Here is a 20469-nt window from a genome sequence, read left to right as displayed (position 1 = left end):
GAACATCATCTGGACAGAGAACCCTCTCAAATCATCATCATCAATCGTATTTATTGAGCGCTTACTATGCGCAGAGCACTGTACTAAGCGCTTGGGAAGTACAAATTGGCAACACACAGAGACAGACCCTACCCAACAGTGGGCTCACGGTCTCAAATGAAGCTTTCTATAGGTTTTTTGCAGGCGGTCCCAAAGAGGGCTCTTAATGACCTGAACAATAAATGAAAAATTGATCCCTGTTTCCTGTGAGCAGAGAAGATACAGCTCATGCCCACAAGACTACTTGTCTTGCATGGCCTTGGGCAAGTCACTTTACTTCTCTGTACTTCACTTCTCTCTGTACTTCCTTCCAATGCAGTTGATATTGGAAGCTATTAAATAACACTTACCCCTTCAGGGCAACCATCCAGGATTTACTGCAGGTTTATGGAGTGCTGATCACCAATCAAGCCCTGTGGACCCTAAAATAGCAGAGTTACGGAAGGAGGCAGTGCCAGTGGAGAGGGCACAGGACTAAGAGTCGAGCCCCTGGTTCTAGTCCTAGATCTACCACTTGCTAGACTGAGTGGCCTTGGGCAAGTCACTATTTATGTCTCAATTCCTCACCTGTAAAATGGAGATAAAATACCCGAATTCTGTCTCATGTGTTAGCCCACGTGGGTTAGGGACTGTGTCCAGCTGATTATCTTGGCCCTATCCAAGTACTTAGCACAATTTGGGGCACGTAGTAACTGCTTAATAAATAACCATCATTATTAGTTCGTGGTCCCTACACCCGAGGAGTTTTTAACCTGAGGGAAACAATGCACCAAAATATGTGATTATAAAGATGGACATAGAAGTATGTAGTGATAATATTAGTAATAATGATGGTATTTGTTAAGTGCTCACTAATGTGCCAAGTACCGTTCTAAACGCTGGGCTAGATACAAGGTAATCAGGTTGTCCCACGTGGGACTCAGTCTTAATCCCCATTTTACAGATGAGGTAACAGGCACAGAGAAATCATCATCATCAATCGTATTTATTGAGCGCTTACTATGTGCAGAGCACTGTACTAAGCGCTTGGGAAGTACAAATTGGCAACATATAGAGACAGTCCCTACCCAACGACTTGCCCAAATAATAATACTAATGTTGGTATTCGTTAAGTACTTACTATGTGCCAAGCACTGTTCTAGGCACTGGGGTAGATACAAGGTCATCAAGTTGTCCCACGTAGGGCTCAGTCTTCATCCCCATTTTACGGATGAGGTAACTAAGGCCCCGAGAAGTTAAGTGACTCGCCCAAGGTCACACAGCTGGCAAGTGGCGGGGTTGGGATTAGAACCCACGACCTCTGACTCCCAAGCCCGGGCTCTTTCCACTAAGCCACACTGCTTCTATGTAAGGTAGGTGCATAGTATAAATGACAGGAATATAAAAATGTAATTGATAAAGATACATGCTAAAGATTACTTGGAATAGTTGGAGATCTAGAGCCATATTAGATTAATCTGGAAAGGCTTAACGGAAGAAGTAGGTTTTTTGCAGTTTTGACACCAGAGAAAACTGTCTTTGATAGGGGAGAAGTGGAAAAGAACACTCCAGGTGGGGAGGAAATGACAGGTGCCAAGGCACAAACCCGTTTCCAAATTGTGTATGAAAGCAAGTGCTTATTCTTTCAGCAATTACCAGTTTTGTTATTCGTTTATAGAAAACTCTTTTTCTGTTGTAGATGAGCTGAAGTGGGAGAACTTGAAGACCAGTGGGACCATCCCACCCGGCTGTGCCGCGCACGCTGCTGTGGCCGTGGGAAAACACATCTATATCTTTGGAGGAATGAGTCCTGCAGGGACACTAGATACCATGTACCGGTATCACATAGGTGGGAAGTTTCATTTTGGCTCTTTCAAATGCGTTCCCTGCCCGCCATCCTTAGGTGGTCTCAAATAGAAAAATTGAAATAGATTGACTAGTAAGTGCCCGATAAGCGCTATTGATTGATAAAAGTGCCTTTTACAAGTCTTAAAGTACATACGTTGTAGCTTAAGCAGTAATTACTTGGTTTCTTTCCAATACAGAAAAGCAACACTGGACAATGCTAGAATTTGATTCCTTTTTGCCCCCTGGACGGTTAGATCATTCCATGTGCATCATTCCGTGGCAAGGAGATTCAGGCTTTAAGGAAGAAGACAGCGTGAAGTCCGAGGCCGGGATTGAGAAAGAAAACCTATCATCAGATGAAACAGGTGGTGAAGTTGGTGACTCAGATCCAAGAAACCAGAGAGAAACGCTCCTGTGTTTAGTGTTTGGTGGTATGAATACTGAAGGAGAAATCTATAATGACTGTATTGCGACTGTGGTTGACTAATAAAAATGGTGGGCAGGAGCGTCTTTTTATACTATAAAGTTGGACAGCGTGTGTTCAAATCTTAACAAAAAATAACTCCACAATCTTAGCTTTTCACTCTTACTAAAATTAAGAATCTGGTCTCATCCTACAGGGACGGGTTCTTGCCTGTGTGAAGAGCAAGGAAATAGATTTGACTAGCTGTTTCTACCAGTCCTGCACATGGTAGGGGATACACTCTTCTCTACTTGAAGGGTTACATTCCTGAAGAATCTGTGTTAAAACTTGTTTTAAGTGCAGCTTGACTGGTATCTCATGCACCCACTTTTTTCCCCACCCCGTGCCCTTCCTGAAGCAAATTCCAACATCGTCACTCTTTCTGAAGTACAGAGGAATCCAAGTTTCAAAGGAGCTGGACTGGTATCCCAATATTTGCTAGGGGTGGGGTTAGGGAGGAAAGTGGATGGGTGGCAGCCCTTCTCCCTCACCCGCTCTCTTGCAGTCAATCCTGAGTGAGAGTTGGCAGCCTGATATTAGATAATGAGAAGCAGCGTGGCTTAATGGAAAGAGCACGGGCTTGGGAGTCGGAGGTCATGGGTTCTAATCCCAACTGTGCCGCTTGTCAGTTTTGTGACCTTGGGTCAGTCACTTAACTTCTCTGGGCCTGTTACCTCATCTGTAAAATGGGGATTAAGACTGTGAGCCCCACGTGGGACAACCTGATTACCTTGTACCTACTGCAGCGCTTGGAACAGTGCTTGGCCCATAGTAAGTGCTTAACAAATACCACCATTATTATTACGAGTGACTTGGTTCACCCTTCTAGGCCTCTTAAACAGGTGGAACTTTCACTTTGGTAATTTCAGAGGGACCCGAATACAACCAAGTTGCTACTTTCCTACTCTGACCATGTCCTTGATTAGATACTGCCCATCTTGATCCCTTCTAAAAACCCCTGAAAAGAAAAATTAGAATAAGCACATACAGCTAGTGCCTGGCCCACCTTGTTCAGGCTTTGAAAAAGCTAGTTCCTCTCAAATTAAATTCTGATTTTCACCCTGTGAAAGGTTTTTCCTTTTAAACCCACCATTTTTTAGTGACTGCTTCCCAGCCTGAGAGTAGTTCCTCTGGAAAACGGTGATGCTTTTCAAACCTACACTTCATATTGCAGCAGCCTAGGAGTGAGGGATTTATCAGTGCTGATGATGCTTTGTCTAGCGGAGGTTGTTTCGACTTGGCTGGGGAAGGGCGAATGGAGCGAGGCTTACCCTCACCTAGCCCAAAGCTTGGCTCACGTTTTACTCTGCAAGTTAAGCAGATGTTATTTGCTTGTTGGGCACATCACAACCTCATCTGAAAAAAGTGAGGATGGCGACTGTTCTCCCTCCCATTTAAGACCGAGGCCCAAACGCAACTGGAAAGATGGCACCTGATTGTATTGGATCAACCTCAGCACTTGGTCCTAGTAAGTGCTTCAAATATTAGTATTTGGTTGAACCTGTGAAAACAGTAATAATGATAATAACGGCATTTGTTAAGCGCTTACTCTGTGCAAAGCACTGGGGCAGATACAAAGTGATCAGGTTGCCCCACATGGGGCTCACAGCCTTAATCCCCATTTTACAGATGAGGTAACAGGCACCAGAGAAGTTAAATGACTTGCCCGAAGTCACACAGCTGGTGAGTGGCAGAGCCGAGATTGGAACCCAAGCCCACGCTCTTTTCACTAAGCCATACTGCTTCTCCGCTGCTTCCGTAGGTATGTACTGCACTTTCAATACTGAAACCGGGGGTAAATAACAAACATTTATTGTGTCACTTCAGGTAGAAAAAAGGTTCTACACCAAATGCACATAACCCAGTTGTTAAATAGAAGATTTTCAAGGTGAACACATTTCCCAACTCAGCTTTAGTCATTTCCCCCCAAACTCCCCCCGCCCCCCCGAAACACGTGTGAACAACTGCTAATGAAAAGCAGTAAACAGCCACTTTCGGCTATAACATTTTCAACTCCACTCTGCAGTGAAGATTCCAATTACATTCGAGATTTGAGTTCTCTCAATTTTCTCCTAACAAAAAGTTCCTGAGTCCAATATTTACATTTACAACACTTGCAGAGCGTCTACAATTCATCTTTCTCTGCCGTCTCCTCTTCGGCACCCGGGGGAGGGCCCGCGCTGCCGTACAGCTTGCTGACAATGGGTTGCACGATCTCCTCCAGTTCCTTCTTTTTGGCTTTGAAGTCTTCGATGTCTGCATCTTGGTGACTTTCAAGCCACTCAATTTTCTCCTCTACGGCTTTCTCCACTATTTCTTTATCTTCTGGTGACAGTTTGCCCCCCAGCTTCTCTTTATCCCCAATCTGGTTTTTCAGAGAATAGGCGTAACTCTCCAGCTCGTTTCTGGTGTCGATACGTTCCTTGAGCTTTTTGTCTTCTTCCGCAAACTTTTCGGCGTCGTTCACCATCCTTTCGATTTCTTCGGGTGTGAGACGGTTCTGGTCATTGGTGATGGTGATCTTGTTCTTGTTCCCCGTCCCCTTATCTTCAGCGGTCACACGGAGAATGCCGTTCACATCTATCTCGAAGGTAACTTCGATCTGGGGGACGCCCCGAGGAGCCGGAGGAATTCCCGTCAGGTCGAAGGTTCCCAAGAGGTGGTTATCCTTTGTCAGTGGACGTTCGCCTAGAGACGGTTAATCTGGTTAGCATTTCCATTACCGCAGATGGACAAAAGGTCAAGACTATTGTCACACTCTTATCCCTTCCCCCTATCTTTTCCATGCAGAGAATCATGGATGGAGCTGGGATTGGGGAAGCTGAACTAAGGCCACCTCATCTACACCTGTCAGAGGATCTCAGGTAGGGGTTGGGTTTGTTGAGCATCCTTTTTGGTCACGTACTGAGGTATCGGGAGCGAAAGCTGCGTTAGTGTGGTTGCCTTCTAGCCTAACTTACCTTCGTAGACCTTGATTGTAACGGTCGGCTGGTTGTCGGAAGCCGTGGAGAAGATCTGAGACTTCTTGGTGGGCACAACGGTATTCCTCGGGATCAGTTTTGTCATGACGCCTCCAACGGTTTCAATACCCAGGGTCAGGGGACACACATCAAGCAGCACCAGATCACCTGGAAAGGGACAAGATTAATGAGATCGTGCCTCTCGCAGAACAGCTCGCTTGCTCTGACCCTGGCTGTCTGATTCATACAGAACTCGGGGACAGATCCATCAAGTAGGCTATTGGTCGTTCAAGTGTTAGTTCAGATTTTTAAAACAATCCCCGAGAGAACGGGGGTTACACTTCTAGATGGGGCTATGAACCCGGCAATGTGTTTTAGTGGCTAGACCAGGGGAAAGGGACTCAGTTGAATCCCAGGTCCTCTACACCTATAAAGTGGAGGTGAGCTGCTTATTTTCTCCACCCCCTGCCTCCTCTCCCCCTAGTTTTGTGAGTCCCAAGGAACAGGGACCTGTCTAATCAATATCAGGCTATTTGGTCGTCAAGTATTAGTTCAGATTTTTAAAACAATCTCTGAGAGAACGGGGGTTATGAACCCGGCAATGTGCTCTAGTGGCTAGACCAGGGGAAAGGGACTCAGTTGAGTCCCAGGTCCTCTACACCTATAAAGTGGAGATGAGCTACTTATTTTCTCCACCCCCTGCCTCCTCTCCCCCTACTTTTGTGAGTCCCGAGGAACAGGGACCTATCTAATCAAAATCCATGGTTACTGAACACTTCCGTGCAGAGCCCTTGGGAAAGCACAATACTAAAGTTTTGGGAGATATGACCCCCGCCTACAATGGCAATACCTGTCTTCCCTCCTACTTAGACTATGAGCCCCGTGGGGCACAGGGATTGGGTCTGACCTAATTAGCTCGTACCTACCCCAGCGCTTAGAACCGTGTTTGACACATAGTCGGTGTTTAAAAACACCATAAAAAATGAGCTTAGAGGAGGTATGTTCCCAGGATGGCTGATCAAGGCTTCGTGTGTCTTAGAATATAAGAAGCCCCCATTAAGATCCACATGTGAAATCTTTCCCAGCACTTAAACATTACTACTCTTGTCCTGAATATCGGCTATGTGGAACTGCCTGATCAGACCATCAGTGCACCTAATGCCATTAGGAAAAATGTATTTAAGACTGGCCCATTTGGTATTAGTTCTGGACTACAGTAATATGAGGCATATGGACTTAATCAAAGACCATTTTGTTTCACCTACCAGTATCTTGGTCACCAGACAATACACCAGCCTGGACGGCGGCCCCGTAGGCCACGGCTTCATCTGGGTTAATGCCACGAGACGGTTCTTTGCCATTGAAAAACTCCTTCACCAGCTGTTGAATCTTGGGGATTCGAGTAGAGCCACCAACTAGGACAATTTCATGAATCTCAGATTTCTTCAGGTCTGAATCCTCCAGTACCTTCTGGACAGGCTTCATGGTGGAACGGAAGAGATCCTGAAAAACAAACAAGGCAATCAATTACCCGGCTCTCGTTACCCTCTTTGCGCGAAGCGCTGGTTACGTTTTACCGTAAGACGGTTTCGTTCATGACTGTAGTTTCGGTGAGCTGTACTTGCCATGTTCAGCTCCTCGAATTTGGCCCGGGTCAGCGTCTCAGAGAAGTCTTCTCCCTCGAAGAAGGATTCGATTTCGATTCTGGCCTGATGCTGGGAGGACAGGGCCCGCTTTGCCTTCTCAACTTCACGCCGCAACTTCTGCACGGCTCTGTTGTCTTTCCTAACATCTTTCCCAGTTTTCTTCTTATACAGCTTGATAAAGTGTTCCATCACCCGCTGATCGAAGTCTTCGCCACCCAGATGGGTATCTCCATTGGTGGCCACCACTTCAAAGACTCCGTTGTCAATGGTGAGGAGAGACACGTCGAAGGTTCCACCTCCCAAATCAAACACAAGGATGTTCTTCTCACCTTCCCTTTTGTCTAGTCCGTAAGCAATGGCAGCCGCCGTCCTGTTTAAGGAAAGGACACAACTTAGGAACCCCCGAACTTTGCCCACAACTGAGGAGTCTGTCTGAAGGGCCGGAGGCTTAATGAGACTTACGGTTCGTTGATAATCCTCATAACATTCAATCCTGCAATAGTACCAGCATCTTTAGTTGCTTGGCGCTGCGCATCATTGAAGTAGGCAGGGACAGTCACTACAGCATGAGTAACCTAAAAGGTAGAGAATAAGCATTTACCAAGTGCTGCAGGCTTCACTTTTGGGTGTTTCCACCCTGGTCAAAAGGTGGTGGGGAGGTAAGCGTTTTAAATGGCCCCACTACCCTTTAAACAGGAAAAGAGGATAAATAGGGAGTGTATGTAGTGTTTGTGCACATCCTCATCCCATTTTCTCCGGTCCTCCTCATTAGCTTTTACCATTTACATCTAAGTGCTTACCATGTACCAAACACTGTTCTACGCACCGGGATAGATACAAGCTTGTCGGGTTGGATACAATCTATGTCCCGCATGGGGTTCACAGTCTGGAGACACTAGGATTTAATCCCCATTTTACAGATGGGGACACTGAGTCACCCGAGTGACCTGCCCAAGGTCACACGGCAGACAAGTAGCAAAGCTAGGATTAGCACCTAGGCCCTCTGACTCTTAGGTATGTGCTCTTTCCTCTACACCAAATGGCTTCTCAAATTAGAGTAGCTTCCCCTGAATAAAAGACCATTTAAGTCGTACCTTCTTTCCCAAGTATGCCTCGGCCGTTTCCTTCATTTTAGTCAGGACCATGGCAGAAATTTCTTCAGGAGCAAATGTTTTTGTTTGCCCACCACCAATATCAACCTGAATATACGGTTTAGTCTTCTTCTCAATCACCTGTTTTAAAAAGAGAGTCATTTCTTTTTTACAAAGATGAATATTTGAGTTTGTTTTAAAAAGTCAGTGACTTGTGCGTCCTAAGAGTTTAAGACCACGACTCTAGAAAGTGAATCGATTGGATTATCTGGCATTTAACTGCAGTAAAATGGCACTTCTGTACTTTACAGATAGAAGGGTGTTATGAACCGAGTGGCTATTCCCAACAGTTTTCTCTAGTGTAAGAAATACAGAATACAGGTCTAAAGGCCCACAGCCACAAGACTCACTTGAAATTAGTGAAGAAGTCGTGTACCAGTCACACTTCCCTATAGGAAGTGGATGGCTTTACGATGAAAGTTTTGGGCTTCCGGCAGCTTGCAGCTAACACCCATAATAATAATAATAATAATAATAATAATAATAATAATAATGAGGGTACTTGTTAAGCACTTACTATGTGCCAAGCACCTACCTAAGTGCTGGGATACAAGGTAATCAGGTTGTCCCACGCGGGGCTCAGTTTTAATCCCCATTTTCCAGAGGAGGGAACAGAAACAGCAAAGTTACGTGACTTGACCAAAGTCACACAGTTGACAAGTGGTGGAGCCAGGATTAGAACCCACGACCTCTGACTCCCAAGCCCGTGCTCTTTCCGCTAGGCCACACGGCTTCTCTGATCTTGATCGCAGGGTATATGGCATGAAAAGCATGCCTGCCTATCATCTATTTGGTCGTATTTATTGAGCACGTACCGCGTGCAAATCCGCTGGGATTTCTACCCCCCACCAAACCCTAAAATTGAGCGTTCCCATACCTTGAAGGGCAGATATTTGATATCCTGCTGCACGGAGGGGTCGTTCCACGTTCGGCCGATCAGCCTCTTGGCATCGAAAACCGTATTCTCGGGGTTGGAAGTGAGCTGGTTCTTCGCCGCGTCCCCTATTAGCCGCTCCCCTTCGGGGGTGAAGGCCACATAGGAGGGAGTGATGCGGTTGCCCTGGTCGTTGGCGATGATCTCCACGCGCCCGTTCTTGAACACCCCCACGCTGGCGAGGGAGAAAAAGGAGGACGACAAAAAGGGGGGGGGAGGACTTTCTTTTAAAAAAAGCAAAGTTGGGGCAACTACAGTGATCCTAGGGTGAATAATAACGGTGATGATAAGAATAGAACAAAATTGAGAAAAAAAAGGAAAGTTGGAGCATCTACTAGGGCAAATCATTCATTCGAATTAATTGAGCACTTACTGTGTGCTGAGCACTGCACTAAGCGCTTGGAAAAGTACAAATCGGTAACAGTAGAGACAGCCCCTACCCAACTAACAATAATAATAGTAATAGCAATAATAATGGTATTTGTTAAGCAGTGACTATGTGCTGAGCACTGTTCTGGGAGAAGGCCCCACCCCATCCCGGGGGTCTTTACCAGGAGTAGGTGGTACCCAGATCGAGGCCCACATTCCATCGTATTTATTGGGCGCTTACTGTGCGCTGAGCACTGTACTAAGCGCTTGGAAAGGACGATCCGGCAACAGTAGAGACAGTCCCAACCCAACTAATAATAATAGCAATGATGATATTTGTTAAGCACTGTTCTAAGCGAAGGCCCCACCCCGGGGTTCTTACCATTCATTCACTCATTCATTCAATCGTATTTATTGAGCGCTTACTGTGTGCAGAGCACTGTACTAAGTGCTTGGGAAGTACAAGTTGGCAACATATAGAGGCGGTCCCCACCCAACAGTGGGCTCACAGTCTGGAGTAGGTGGTGCCCAGATCGATGCCAACCACGGTGCCCACATTCCATCGTATTTATTGGGCTATTACTGGGCGCTGAGCACTGTACTAAGCGCTTGGAAAGGACAATCCGGCAACAGTAGAGCCAGTACCAACCCAACTAAGAATAACAGCAATAATGATAACTGTTAAGGGCCGAACACTGTTCCAAGCGAAGGCCCCACCCCGGGGTCCTTACCAGGAGTAGGTGGTGCCCACATTCCATAGTACTTATTGGGCGCTGAGCACTGTACTAAGCGCTTGGAAAGGACAAACCGGCAACAGTAAAGACAGTCCCAACCCAACTAAGAATAATAGCAATAATGTTATCCTTTAAGGGCCGAATACTGTTCCAAGCGAAGGCCCCACCCCGGGGTCCTTACCAGGAGTAGGTGGTGCCCAGATCGATGCCCACATTCCATAGTACTTATTGGGCGCTGAGCACTGTACTAAGCGCTTGGAAAGGATAATCCGGCAACAGTAGAGCCAGGCCCAACCCAATTAATAATAACAGCAATGATGGTATCTGTTAAGGGCCGAATACAGTTCCAAGCGAAGGCCCCAGCCTGGGGTCCTTACCAGGAGTAGGTGGTGCCACATTCCATCGTATTTATTGGGCGCTGAGCACTGTACTAAGCGCTTGGAAAGGACAATCCGGCAACAGTCCCAACCCAACTACGAATAATAGCAATGATGATATCTGTGAAGGGCTGAATACAGTTCCAAGCGAAGGCCCCACTCCGGGGGCCTTACCCAGGAGTAGGTGGTGCCCACATTCCATCGTATTTATTGGGCGCTGAGCACTGTACTAAGCGCTTGGAAAGGACAATCCGGCAACAGTAGAGCCAGTCCCAACCCAACTAAGAATAATAGCAATGACGGTATCTGTTAAGGGCCGAATACAGTTCCAAGCGAAGGCCCTACCCCGGGGTCCTTACCCAGGAGTAGGTGGTGCCCACATCCCATCGTATTTATTGGGCGCTGAGCACTGTACTAAGCGCTCGGAAAGGACAATCCGGCAACAGTAGGGACAGTCCCAACTAAGAATAATAGCAATGACGATATCTGTTAAGGGCCGAATACGGTTCCAAGCGAAGGCCCCAGCCCGGGGTCCTTACCCAAGAGTAGGTGGTATCCACATCCCATCGTATTTATTGGGCGCTGAGCACTGTACTAAGCGCTTGGAAAGGACAATCCGGCAACAGTAGAGCCAGTCCCAACCCAACTAAGAATAATAGCAATGATGATATCTGTTAAGGGCCGAATACAGTTCCAAGCGAAGTCCCCACTCCGGGGTCCTTACCCAGGAGTAGGTGGTGCCCACATTCCATCGTATTTATTGGGCGCTGAGCACTGTACTAAGCGCTTGGAAAGGACAATCCGGCAACAGTAGGGACAGTCCCAACTAAGAATAATAGCAATGATGGTATCTGTTAAGGGCCGAATATGGTTCCAAGCGAAGGCCCCACCCGGGGTCCTTACCAGGAGTAAGTGGTGCCCAGATCGATGCCCACCACGGTGCCCACATTCCATCGTATTTACTGGGCGCTGAGCACTGTACTAAGCGCTTGGAAAGGACAATCCGGCAACAGTAGAGCCAGTCCCAACCCAACTACGAATTATAGCAATGATGGTATCTGTTAAACGCCGAATACAGTTCCAAGGAAAGGCCCCACCCTGGGGTCCTTACCAGGAGTAGATGGCGCCCACATCCCATCGTATTTATTGGGCGCTGAGCACTGTACTAAGCGCTTGGAAAGGACAATCCGGCAACAGTCCCAACCCAACTACGAATAATAGCAATGATGATATCTGTTAAGGGCTGAATATAGTTCCAAGCGAAGGCCCCACTCCGGAGTCCTTACCCAGGAGTAGGTGGTGCCCACATCCCATCGTATTTATTGGGCGCTGAGCACTGTACTAAGCGCTCGGAAAGGACAATCCGGCAACAGTAGAGCCAGTCCCAACCCAACTACGAATTATAGCAATGATGGTATCTGTTAAACGCCGAATACAGTTCCAAGGAAAGGCCCCACCCTGGGGTCCTTACCAGGAGTAGATGGCGCCCACATTCCATCGTATTTATTGGGCGCTGAGCACTGTACTAAGCGCTTGGAAAGGACAATCCGGCAACAGTCCCAACCCAACTACGAATAATAGCAATGATGATATCTGTTAAGGGCTGAATATAGTTCCAAGCGAAGGCCCCACTCCGGAGTCCTTACCCAGGAGTAGGTGGTGCCCACATCCCATCGTATTTATTGGGCGCTGAGCACTGTACTAAGCGCTTGGAAAGGACAATCCGGCAACAGTAGAGCCAGTCCCAACCCAACTACGAATTATAGCAATGATGGTATCTGTTAAACGCCGAATACAGTTCCAAGGAAAGGCCCCACCCTGGGGTCCTTACCAGGAGTAGATGGCGCCCACATTCCATCGTATTTATTGGGCGCTGAGCACTGTACTAAGCGCTTGGAAAGGACAATCCGGCAACAGTCCCAACCCAACTACGAATAATAGCAATGATGATATCTGTTAAGGGCTGAATATAGTTCCAAGCGAAGGCCCCACTCCGGAGTCCTTACCCAGGAGTAGGTGGTGCCCACATCCCATCGTATTTATTGGGCGCTGAGCACTGTACTAAGCGCTTGGAAAGGACAATCCGGCAACAATAGGGACAGTCCCAACTAAGAATAATAGCAATGATGATATCTGTTAAGGGCCGAATACAGGTCCAAGCGAAGGCCCCAGCCCGGGGTCCTTACCAGGAGTAGGTGGTGCCCAGATCGATGCCCACCACGGTGCCCACATCCTCCTTCTTGTCGTCGTCGTCGGGGCGGGCCGGGTGGAGCAGCAGGAGCAGCGGCAGCAGGGCCGCCGCCGCACGGGGCTTCATGGCGACCGTCCCGGGGGCTTGGCCAGCGGCACGGGGCCCGGGAGGGGACTGGAGGCCGGTGGGATGGCAAGCTGGGCGAGGCCGGGGGAAGGCCGCGATGGAGGGCGCTCCGTCGCCTAGCAACGCTCCTCCGCCTAGCAACGCCCGACGGGTATGGACCGGCCCCGCCGCGCGCCGCCCTTATATAGGCTGTCCGCAGCCCCGTCGTGGAGCCCTCCGATTGGCCAGCGTGGCGCGCGTTGGAGCCCGCCCATTGGCCCCGGCCGCCAAGCTGGCCGCCTCCGATTCGAAGCGGGGCCCCTCCGCAGTGACGTAGGCGCCCCGCCCGCGCGGCCGCCTCATTGGGTGCCGCGGCGGGCCAATCGGACGCGGCCCGCCGCCCGGCGCCGGCCTCCTATTGGCTGGCGAGATGCCCGTCCGTTCCCCCCCTCCCTGCCGCGCGGGGCCCCAGCGACCTTTGACCCCCGGGGGGCCCCCTCTGGGGGCGGCCCGCTGAGGGGCGGGAAGAGCCTGCTCCCCATCAATCAATCAATCAATCGTATTGATTGAGCGCTTACTGTGTGCTGAGCACTGTACTAAGCGCTTGGGAAGGACAAGTTGGCAACGTATAGAGACAGTCCCTACCCAACGATGCCTGCTGTGTGACCTTTCTAATCAATCAATCAATCAATCGTATTTATTGAGCGCTTACTGTGTGCAGAGCACTGGACTAAGCGCTTGGGAAGCCCAACTTGGCAACATATAGAGACAGTCCCTACCCACCAGTGGGCTCACAGTCTAAAAGGAGGGGACAGAGAACAAAACCAAACATACTATCATCATCAATCGTATTTATTGAGCGCTTACTGTGTGCAGAGCACTGGACTAAGCGCTTGGGAAGTCCAAGTTGGCAACATATAGAGACAGTCCCTACCCACCAGTGGGCTCACAGTCTAAGAGGGGGAGACAGAGAACAAAACCAAATATACTAACAAAATAAAATAAATAGAATAGATATGTACAAGTTAAATAAATAGAGTAATAAATATGTACAAACATATATACAGGGGCTGTGGGGAAGGGAAGGAGGTAAGCTGGGGGGGATGGAGAGGGAGACGAGGGGGAGAGGAAGGAAGGGGATCAGTCTGGGAAGGCCTCCTGGAGGAGGTGAGCTCTCAGTAGGGCCTTGAAGGGAGGAGCGCTTACTGTGTGTAGAGCACTGTACTAAGCGCTTGGGAAGTCCAAGTTGACAACATATAGAGACGGTCCCTACCCAACAGTGGGCTCACAGTCTAAAAGGGGGAGACGGAGAACAAAACCAAACGTACTAACAAAATAAAATAAATAGAATAGATATGTATAAGTAAAACAAATAAATAAATAGAGTAATAAATATGTACAAACATATATACATATATATAGGTGCTGTGGGGAAGGGAAGGAGGTAAGATGGGGGGACGGAGAGGGAGACGAGGGGGAGAGGAAGGAAGGGGCTCAGTCTGGGAAGGCCTCCTGGAGGAGGTGAGCTCTCAGTAGGGCCTTGAAGGGAGGAGCGCTTGCTGTGTGTAGAGCACTGCACTAAGCGCTTGGGAAGTACAAATTGGCAACATATAGAGACAGTCCCTAATAATGATGACATTTATTAAGCGCTTACTATGTGCAAAGCACTGTTCTAAGCACTGGGGAGGTTACAAGGTGATCAGGTTGTCCCACGGGGGGGGCGCACAGTCTTAATCCCCATTTGACAGACGAGGTAACTGAGGCCCAGAGAAGTGAAGTGACTTGCCCAAAGTCACACAGCTGACAATTGGCAGATCTGGGATTTGAACCCATGACCTCTGATTCCAAAGCCCGGGCTCTTTCCCACTGAGCCACGCTGCTTCTACCCAACAGTGGGCTCACAGTCTAATAAAGGGGAGACAGAGAACAAAACCAAATATACTAACAAAATAAAATAAATAGAATAGATATGTACAAGTTAAATAAATAAATAGAGTAATAAATATGTACAAACATATATACATATATACAGGTGCTGTGGGGAAGGGAAGGAGGTAAGATGGGGGGGGATGGAGAGGGGGACGAGGGGGAGAGGAAGGAAGGGGCTCAGTCTGGGAAGGCCTCCTGGAGGAGGTGAGCTCTCAGTAGGGCCTTGAAGGGAGGAGCGCTTACTGTGTGTAGAGCACTGTACTAAGCGCTTGGGAAGTCCAAGTTGACAACATATAGAGACAGTCCCTACCCAACAGTGGGCTCACAGTCTAAAAGGGGGAGACAGAGAACAAAACCAAACATACTAACAAAATAAAATAAATAGAATAGAAATGTACAAGTAAAACAAATAAATAAGTAATAGAGTAATAAATATGTACAAACATATATACATATATACAGGTGCTGTGGGGAAGGGAAGGAGGTAAGATGGGGGGATGGAGAGGGGGATGAGGGGGATGGTAGCAAGGCAGCAGCGTGACTCAATGGAAAGAGCCCGGGCTTTGGAGTCAGAGCTCATGGGTTCGAATCCCGCCCCCCCCCCACGTCTGCTGTGTGACCTTGGGCAAGTCACTTAACTTCTCTGAGCCTCAGTTACCTCATCTGTAAAATGGGGATTAAGACTGTAAGCCCCACGTGGGACAAACTGATCACCTTGTATCCCCCCCCAGCGCTTAGAACAGTGCTTTGCACAGAGTAAGCGCTTAACAAATGCCATTATTATTACTATTATTATTATTATTCATTCAATCGTATTGATTGAGCGCTTACTGTGTGCAGAGCACTGTACTAAGCGCTTGGGAAGGACAAGTTGGCAACATATAGCGACGGTCCCTACCCAACGATGCCTGCTGTGTGACCTTGGACAAGGCAGCAGTGGGGCTCAGTGGAAAGGGCCCGAGCTTGGGAGTCGGAGGTCGTGGGTTTGAATCCCACCCCGGCCACTTTCATTCATTCAATCGTATTGATTGAGTGCTTACTGTGTGCAGAGCACTGTACTAAGCGCTTGGGAAGGACAAGTTGGCAACATCTAGAGACGGTCCCTACCCAACAGCGGGCTCACAGTCTAGAACGGGGAGACAGACAACAGAACAAAACATATTACCAAAATAAAATCAATGGAATAAATATGTACAAGTAAAATAGAGTAATAAATACGTACAAACATATACATATATACAGCTACTGTGGGGAGGGAAAGGAGGTAGGGCGGGGGGAAGAGGGGCAGCTTGGCAGCTGTGTGACTTGGGGCAAGTCACTTCACTTCTCTGGGCCTCAGTGCCTCATCTGGAAAATGGGGATGAAGACTGTGAGCCCCACGTGGGACAACCTGATCACCGTGTAACCCTCTAACCAGCCATTAGCCCATCTCCCCTCCACATCCCCTTCCTTCCTCTCCCCCTCGTCCCCCTCTCCATCCCCCCCATCTTACCTCCTTCCCTTCCCCACAGCACCTGTATATATGTATATATGTTTGTACAGATTTATTACTCTATTTATTTGTTTATTTTACTTGTGCCTATCTATTCTATTTATTTTATTTTGTTAGTGTGTTTGGTTTTGTTCTCTGTCTCCCCCTTTTAGACTGTGAGCCCACTGTTGGGCAGGGACTGTCTCTATATGTTGCCAATCTGTACTTCCCAAGCGCTTAGTACAGTGCTTTGCACATAGTAAGCGCTCAGTAAATACGATTGATGATGATGATGATGACTGTCTCTATATGTTGCCAATTTGTGCTTCCCAAGCGCTTAGTACAGTGCTCTGCACATAGTAAGCGCTCAATAAATACGATTGATGATGATGATGATGATCAATAGCGAGAACGGATTCATCATCACATCCAGAGGAGACCTCCTCTCTCACATCCCATCCCCGGCACCTCACAATTGGTACCAGGATCCTATCGCCCCAGGTCCTGCTTGGAATCGAATTCCGACCTTCCTTTACCACCAGGCAGAACCAGAGCCCCATTCCCATCCTCCCTCTCTCCAAGGCCACCTGTTGCGTCTTTTTGTCCCCACGCCCTTTCTCCCCATTCCCTCAGAGCACTCTTTATTCCCCAACTAATACGGTATGGTTGAATGAATGAATAATACCCCATTTCTTGCCACTTGTCTGCTGTGTGGCCTTGGGCAAGTTACTTCACTTCTCTGCGCCTCAGTTACCTCATCCGTAAAATAATAATAATAATAATAATGGCATTTGTTAAGCGCTTACTATGTGCAGAGCACTGTTCTAAGCGCTGGGGGGATACAAGGTGATCAGGTTGCCCCGCGTGGGGCTCACAGTCATCATCCCCATTTTACAGATGAGGGAACTGAGGCTCCGAGAAGTTAAGTGACTCGCCCAAGGTCACACAGCGGACATGTGGAGGAGGCGGGATTCGAATTAAGACTGTGAGCACCATGCGGGACAGGGACTGCGGGCAACCTGATTTGCCTGTATCCACCCCAGTGCTTAGTACAGTGCCTGGCACACAGTAAGAGTTTAACAAATACCACAATTATCATTATTATTATTATTACTACAATTACAAATACCTCTGTTCCCTGTTTGTCCGGTCACCCTGGACCCCTCACAACTTGATCCTTCTCATCAACCTTTACCATCACTTCCTCAATCAATTAATTAATTAGAAGCAGCGTGGCTTAGTGGGAAGAGCAAGGGCTTTGGAGTCAGTGGTCATGGGTTCAAATCCCTGCTCCGCCAATTGCCGGCTGTGTGACTTCGGGCAAGTCTTCTAGACTGTGAGCCCACTGTTGGGTCGGGACCGTCTCTATATGTTGCCAACTTGTACTTCCCAAGCGCTTAGTACAGTACAGTAATAAATTATTACTCTATTTATTTATTTATTTTACTTGTACATATCTATTCTATTTATTTTATTTTGTTAATATGTTTGGTTTTGTTCTCTGTCTCCCCCTTTTAGACTGTGAGCCCACTGTTGGGTAGGGACCGTCTCTATATGTTGCCAACTTGTACTTCCCAAGCGCTTAGTACAGTACAGTAATAAATTATTACTCTATTTATTTATTTTACTTGTACATATCTATTCTATTTATTTTATTTTGTTAGTACGTTTGGTTTTGTTCTCTATCTCCCCCTTTTAGACTGTGAACCCACTGTTGGGTAGGGACTGTCTCTTTGTGTTGCCAACTCGTACTTCCCAAGCGCTTAGTCCAGTGCTCTGCACACAGTAAGCGCTCAATAAATACGATTGATGATGATGATGATGCTCTGCACACAGCAAGTGCTCAATAAATACATTGAATGAATGAATGAATGAAAGTCACTTCACTTCTCTGGGCCTCAGTTCCCTCATCTGTAAAATGGGGATGAAGACTGTGAGCCCCCCGTGGGACAACCTGATCACCTTGTAACCTCCCCAGCGCTTAGAACAGTGCTTTGCACATAGTAAGCGCTTAATAAATGTCATAATTATTATTATTATGTAACCTCCCCAGCGCTTAGAACAGTGCTTTGCATGTAGTAAGCGCTTAATAAATGCCATAATTATTATTATTATGTAACCTCCCCAGCACTTGGAACAGTGCTTTGCACATAGTAAGTGCCTAATAAATGCTATCATTATTATAATTATTAGAGAAGCAGCGTGGCTCAGTGGAAAAGAGCACGGGCTTTGGAGTCAGAGGTCATGGGTTCGAATCCCGCCTCCGCCACTTGTCAGCTGGGTGACTTTGGGCAAGTCACTTCCCTTCTCTGGGCCTCAGTTCCCTCATCTGTAAAATGGGGATGAAGACTGTGAGCCCCCCGTGGGACAACCTGATCACCTTATAACCTCCGCGGCGCTTAGAACAGTGCTTTGCACATAGTAAGTGCTTAATAAATGTCATAATTATTATAATTATGTAACCTCCCCAGCACTTGGAACAGTGCTTTGCACATAGTAAGCGCTTAATAAATGTCATAATTATTATAATTACGTAACCTCCCTAGCAGTTGGAACAGTGCTTTGCACATAGTAAGCGCTTAATAAATGCCATAATTATTATTATTACGTAACCTCCCCAGCACATAGAATAGTGCTTTGCACATAGTAAGTGCCTAATAAATGCTATCATTATTATAATTATTAGAGAAGCAGCGTGGCTCAGTGGAAAAGAGCCCGGGCTTTGGAGTCAGAGGCCATGGGTTCAAATCCCGACTCCGCCACTTGTCAGCTGGGTGACTTTGGGCAAGTCACTTCCCTTCTCTGGGCCTCAGTTCCCTCATCTGTAAAATGGGGATGAAGGCTGTGAGCCCCCCGTGGGACAGCCTGATCACCTTGTAACCTCCCCAGCGCTTACAACGGTGCTTTGCACATAGTAAGCGCTTAATAAATGCCATCATTATTATTATTATTATAATTAATCGTATTTATTGAATGCTTACTGCATGCAGAGCAGTGTACCAAGTAGTTGGGAAAGTTCAGTAGAGTTAAAAAAGTCACAATTCCCGCCCTCAAGGAATTTACAGTCTAGTGAGGGAAACAGATACAAATAATTTAAAGATAGAAGCAAAAAGGAGAAATGGCTATGTATGTTGGTGCTTAAATAATAGTAGGGTATGTAAGTTGGTAGGTATAGAAACACTATCCCTGCTTCCTTACCTTATCCATGATTAGTCAACCCCCGATACTGTTCCTGTTGCTTGTGACTGCCAACTCCCTCACAAGCTATTATATCATCATCATCATCATCATCATCATCAATCGTATTTATTGAGCGCTTACTATGCACCAGAACTAGTCCCTTCCATTCCGACACAAGTCACCGCCACTCCCTGGCCAGATCCTGCCAATTAATCATTCCTCTAGTGCCTCTCCCTTTGGCTTTGGCACTTTACAGACTTTAATTTGGCTTGAGGGTTTTTTAATGGCATTTATTAAGTGCGTGCCAGGTACCAAGCGCAGTGCCGAGTGTGGGGGTATACGCCAGACAAACCCGAACGAGGCCCGCAAACTAAGAGAAAGGGAAAATAGGTATTTTGCGGGCGTTTTGTAATCAGAACGAGGCCCGCAAAATACCTATTTTCCCTTTCTCTTAGTTTGCGGGCCTCGTTCTGATTACGGTAAGAGAAAGGGAAAATAGGTATTTTATTTCCATTTTATAGATGAGGAAACGAGAAGGTGAGCAGGGGGCTGGTAATAGCATCCTTTATTTACAGTAAAGCGACTTTTCCGAGGTCATGCGAAAGTCAGTGGTATCCCCCAAATCTTGGTGTCCTGGTAAGAAGTATTTAGGTTGAGATACTTAATCAATCAATCAATCAATCGTATTTATTGAGCGCTTACTGTGTGTAGAGCACTGTACTAAGCGCTTGGGAAGTACAAGTTGGCAACATACAGAGACGGTCCCTACCCAACAGTGGGCTCACAGTCTAAAAGGGGGAGACAGAGAACAAAACCAAACATAGTAACAAAATAAAATAAATAAATAAGTAAATAAAATAAATAAAATAATATATCAAAAATAATTTAAAATATATAAAAAAATAAAATAAATAAATAAGGTCATCCGAAAGTCAGTGGTATCCCTCAAATCTTGGTCTGGTAGGAAGTATTTAGGTTGAGATACTTAATCAATCAATCAATCAATCATATTTATTGAGCGCTTACTGTGCGCAGAGCACTGTACTCAGCGCTTGGGAAGTACAAGTTGGCAACATAGAGAGACAGTCCCTAC

At 47.1% G+C, this 20469-nt stretch overlaps 2 protein-coding genes across 3 annotated transcripts in view; one reads left to right on the top strand and one right to left on the bottom strand.

Annotated features, from left to right (window-relative positions):
* RABEPK (Rab9 effector protein with kelch motifs) overlaps positions 1 to 2387 on the top strand; it is a 28042-nt gene extending 25655 nt beyond the window's left edge. For both annotated transcript variants that reach the window (XM_038744639.1, XM_038744638.1), the window contains exons 7-8: positions 1718 to 1867; positions 2064 to 2387. In XM_038744639.1, coding sequence (XP_038600567.1) covers positions 1718 to 1867; positions 2064 to 2353 — 440 coding nt within the window. In that variant the 3' untranslated portion in view covers positions 2354 to 2387. The remainder of the gene's footprint in view (positions 1 to 1717; positions 1868 to 2063) is intronic.
* Positions 2388 to 4118: 1731 nt separating this feature from the next.
* Positions 4119 to 12945, bottom strand: HSPA5 (heat shock protein family A (Hsp70) member 5). The gene is made up of 8 exons (XM_038744952.1): positions 12687 to 12945; positions 8964 to 9195; positions 8030 to 8167; positions 7398 to 7510; positions 6915 to 7305; positions 6555 to 6792; positions 5290 to 5457; positions 4119 to 5017 (listed from the first exon to the last, which is right to left on the bottom strand). The coding sequence occupies exons 1-8, from the start codon at positions 12815 to 12817 to the stop codon at positions 4455 to 4457; spliced, it is 1974 nt and encodes a 657-aa protein (XP_038600880.1). The 5' UTR covers positions 12818 to 12945; the 3' UTR covers positions 4119 to 4454.
* Between the last annotated feature and the right edge of the window lie 7524 nt (positions 12946 to 20469).

This window comes from Tachyglossus aculeatus, chromosome 4 (assembly GCF_015852505.1).
Source record: "Tachyglossus aculeatus isolate mTacAcu1 chromosome 4, mTacAcu1.pri, whole genome shotgun sequence".
Classification (NCBI taxonomy): domain Eukaryota; kingdom Metazoa; phylum Chordata; class Mammalia; order Monotremata; family Tachyglossidae; genus Tachyglossus; species Tachyglossus aculeatus.
The sequence above is the reverse complement of the archived record's forward strand: the minus strand, read 5'-3'. Positions and strand labels throughout refer to the sequence as shown.

Excerpts from the sequence above, each read along its gene's own strand:
- HSPA5 (XM_038744952.1), bottom strand. The coding sequence starts at position 12,817 with ATGAAGCCCCGTGCGGCGGCGGCCCTGCTGCCGCTGCTCCTGCTGCTC. Across the intron at positions 7,511-8,029 it reads AGGCATACTTGGGAAAGAAG|GTTACTCATGCTGTAGTGAC; the intron begins GTACGACTTAAA and ends TCTACCTTTTAG. Across the intron at positions 5,018-5,289 it reads TACAATCAAGGTCTACGAAG|GCGAACGTCCACTGACAAAG; the intron begins GTAAGTTAGGCT and ends AACCGTCTCTAG.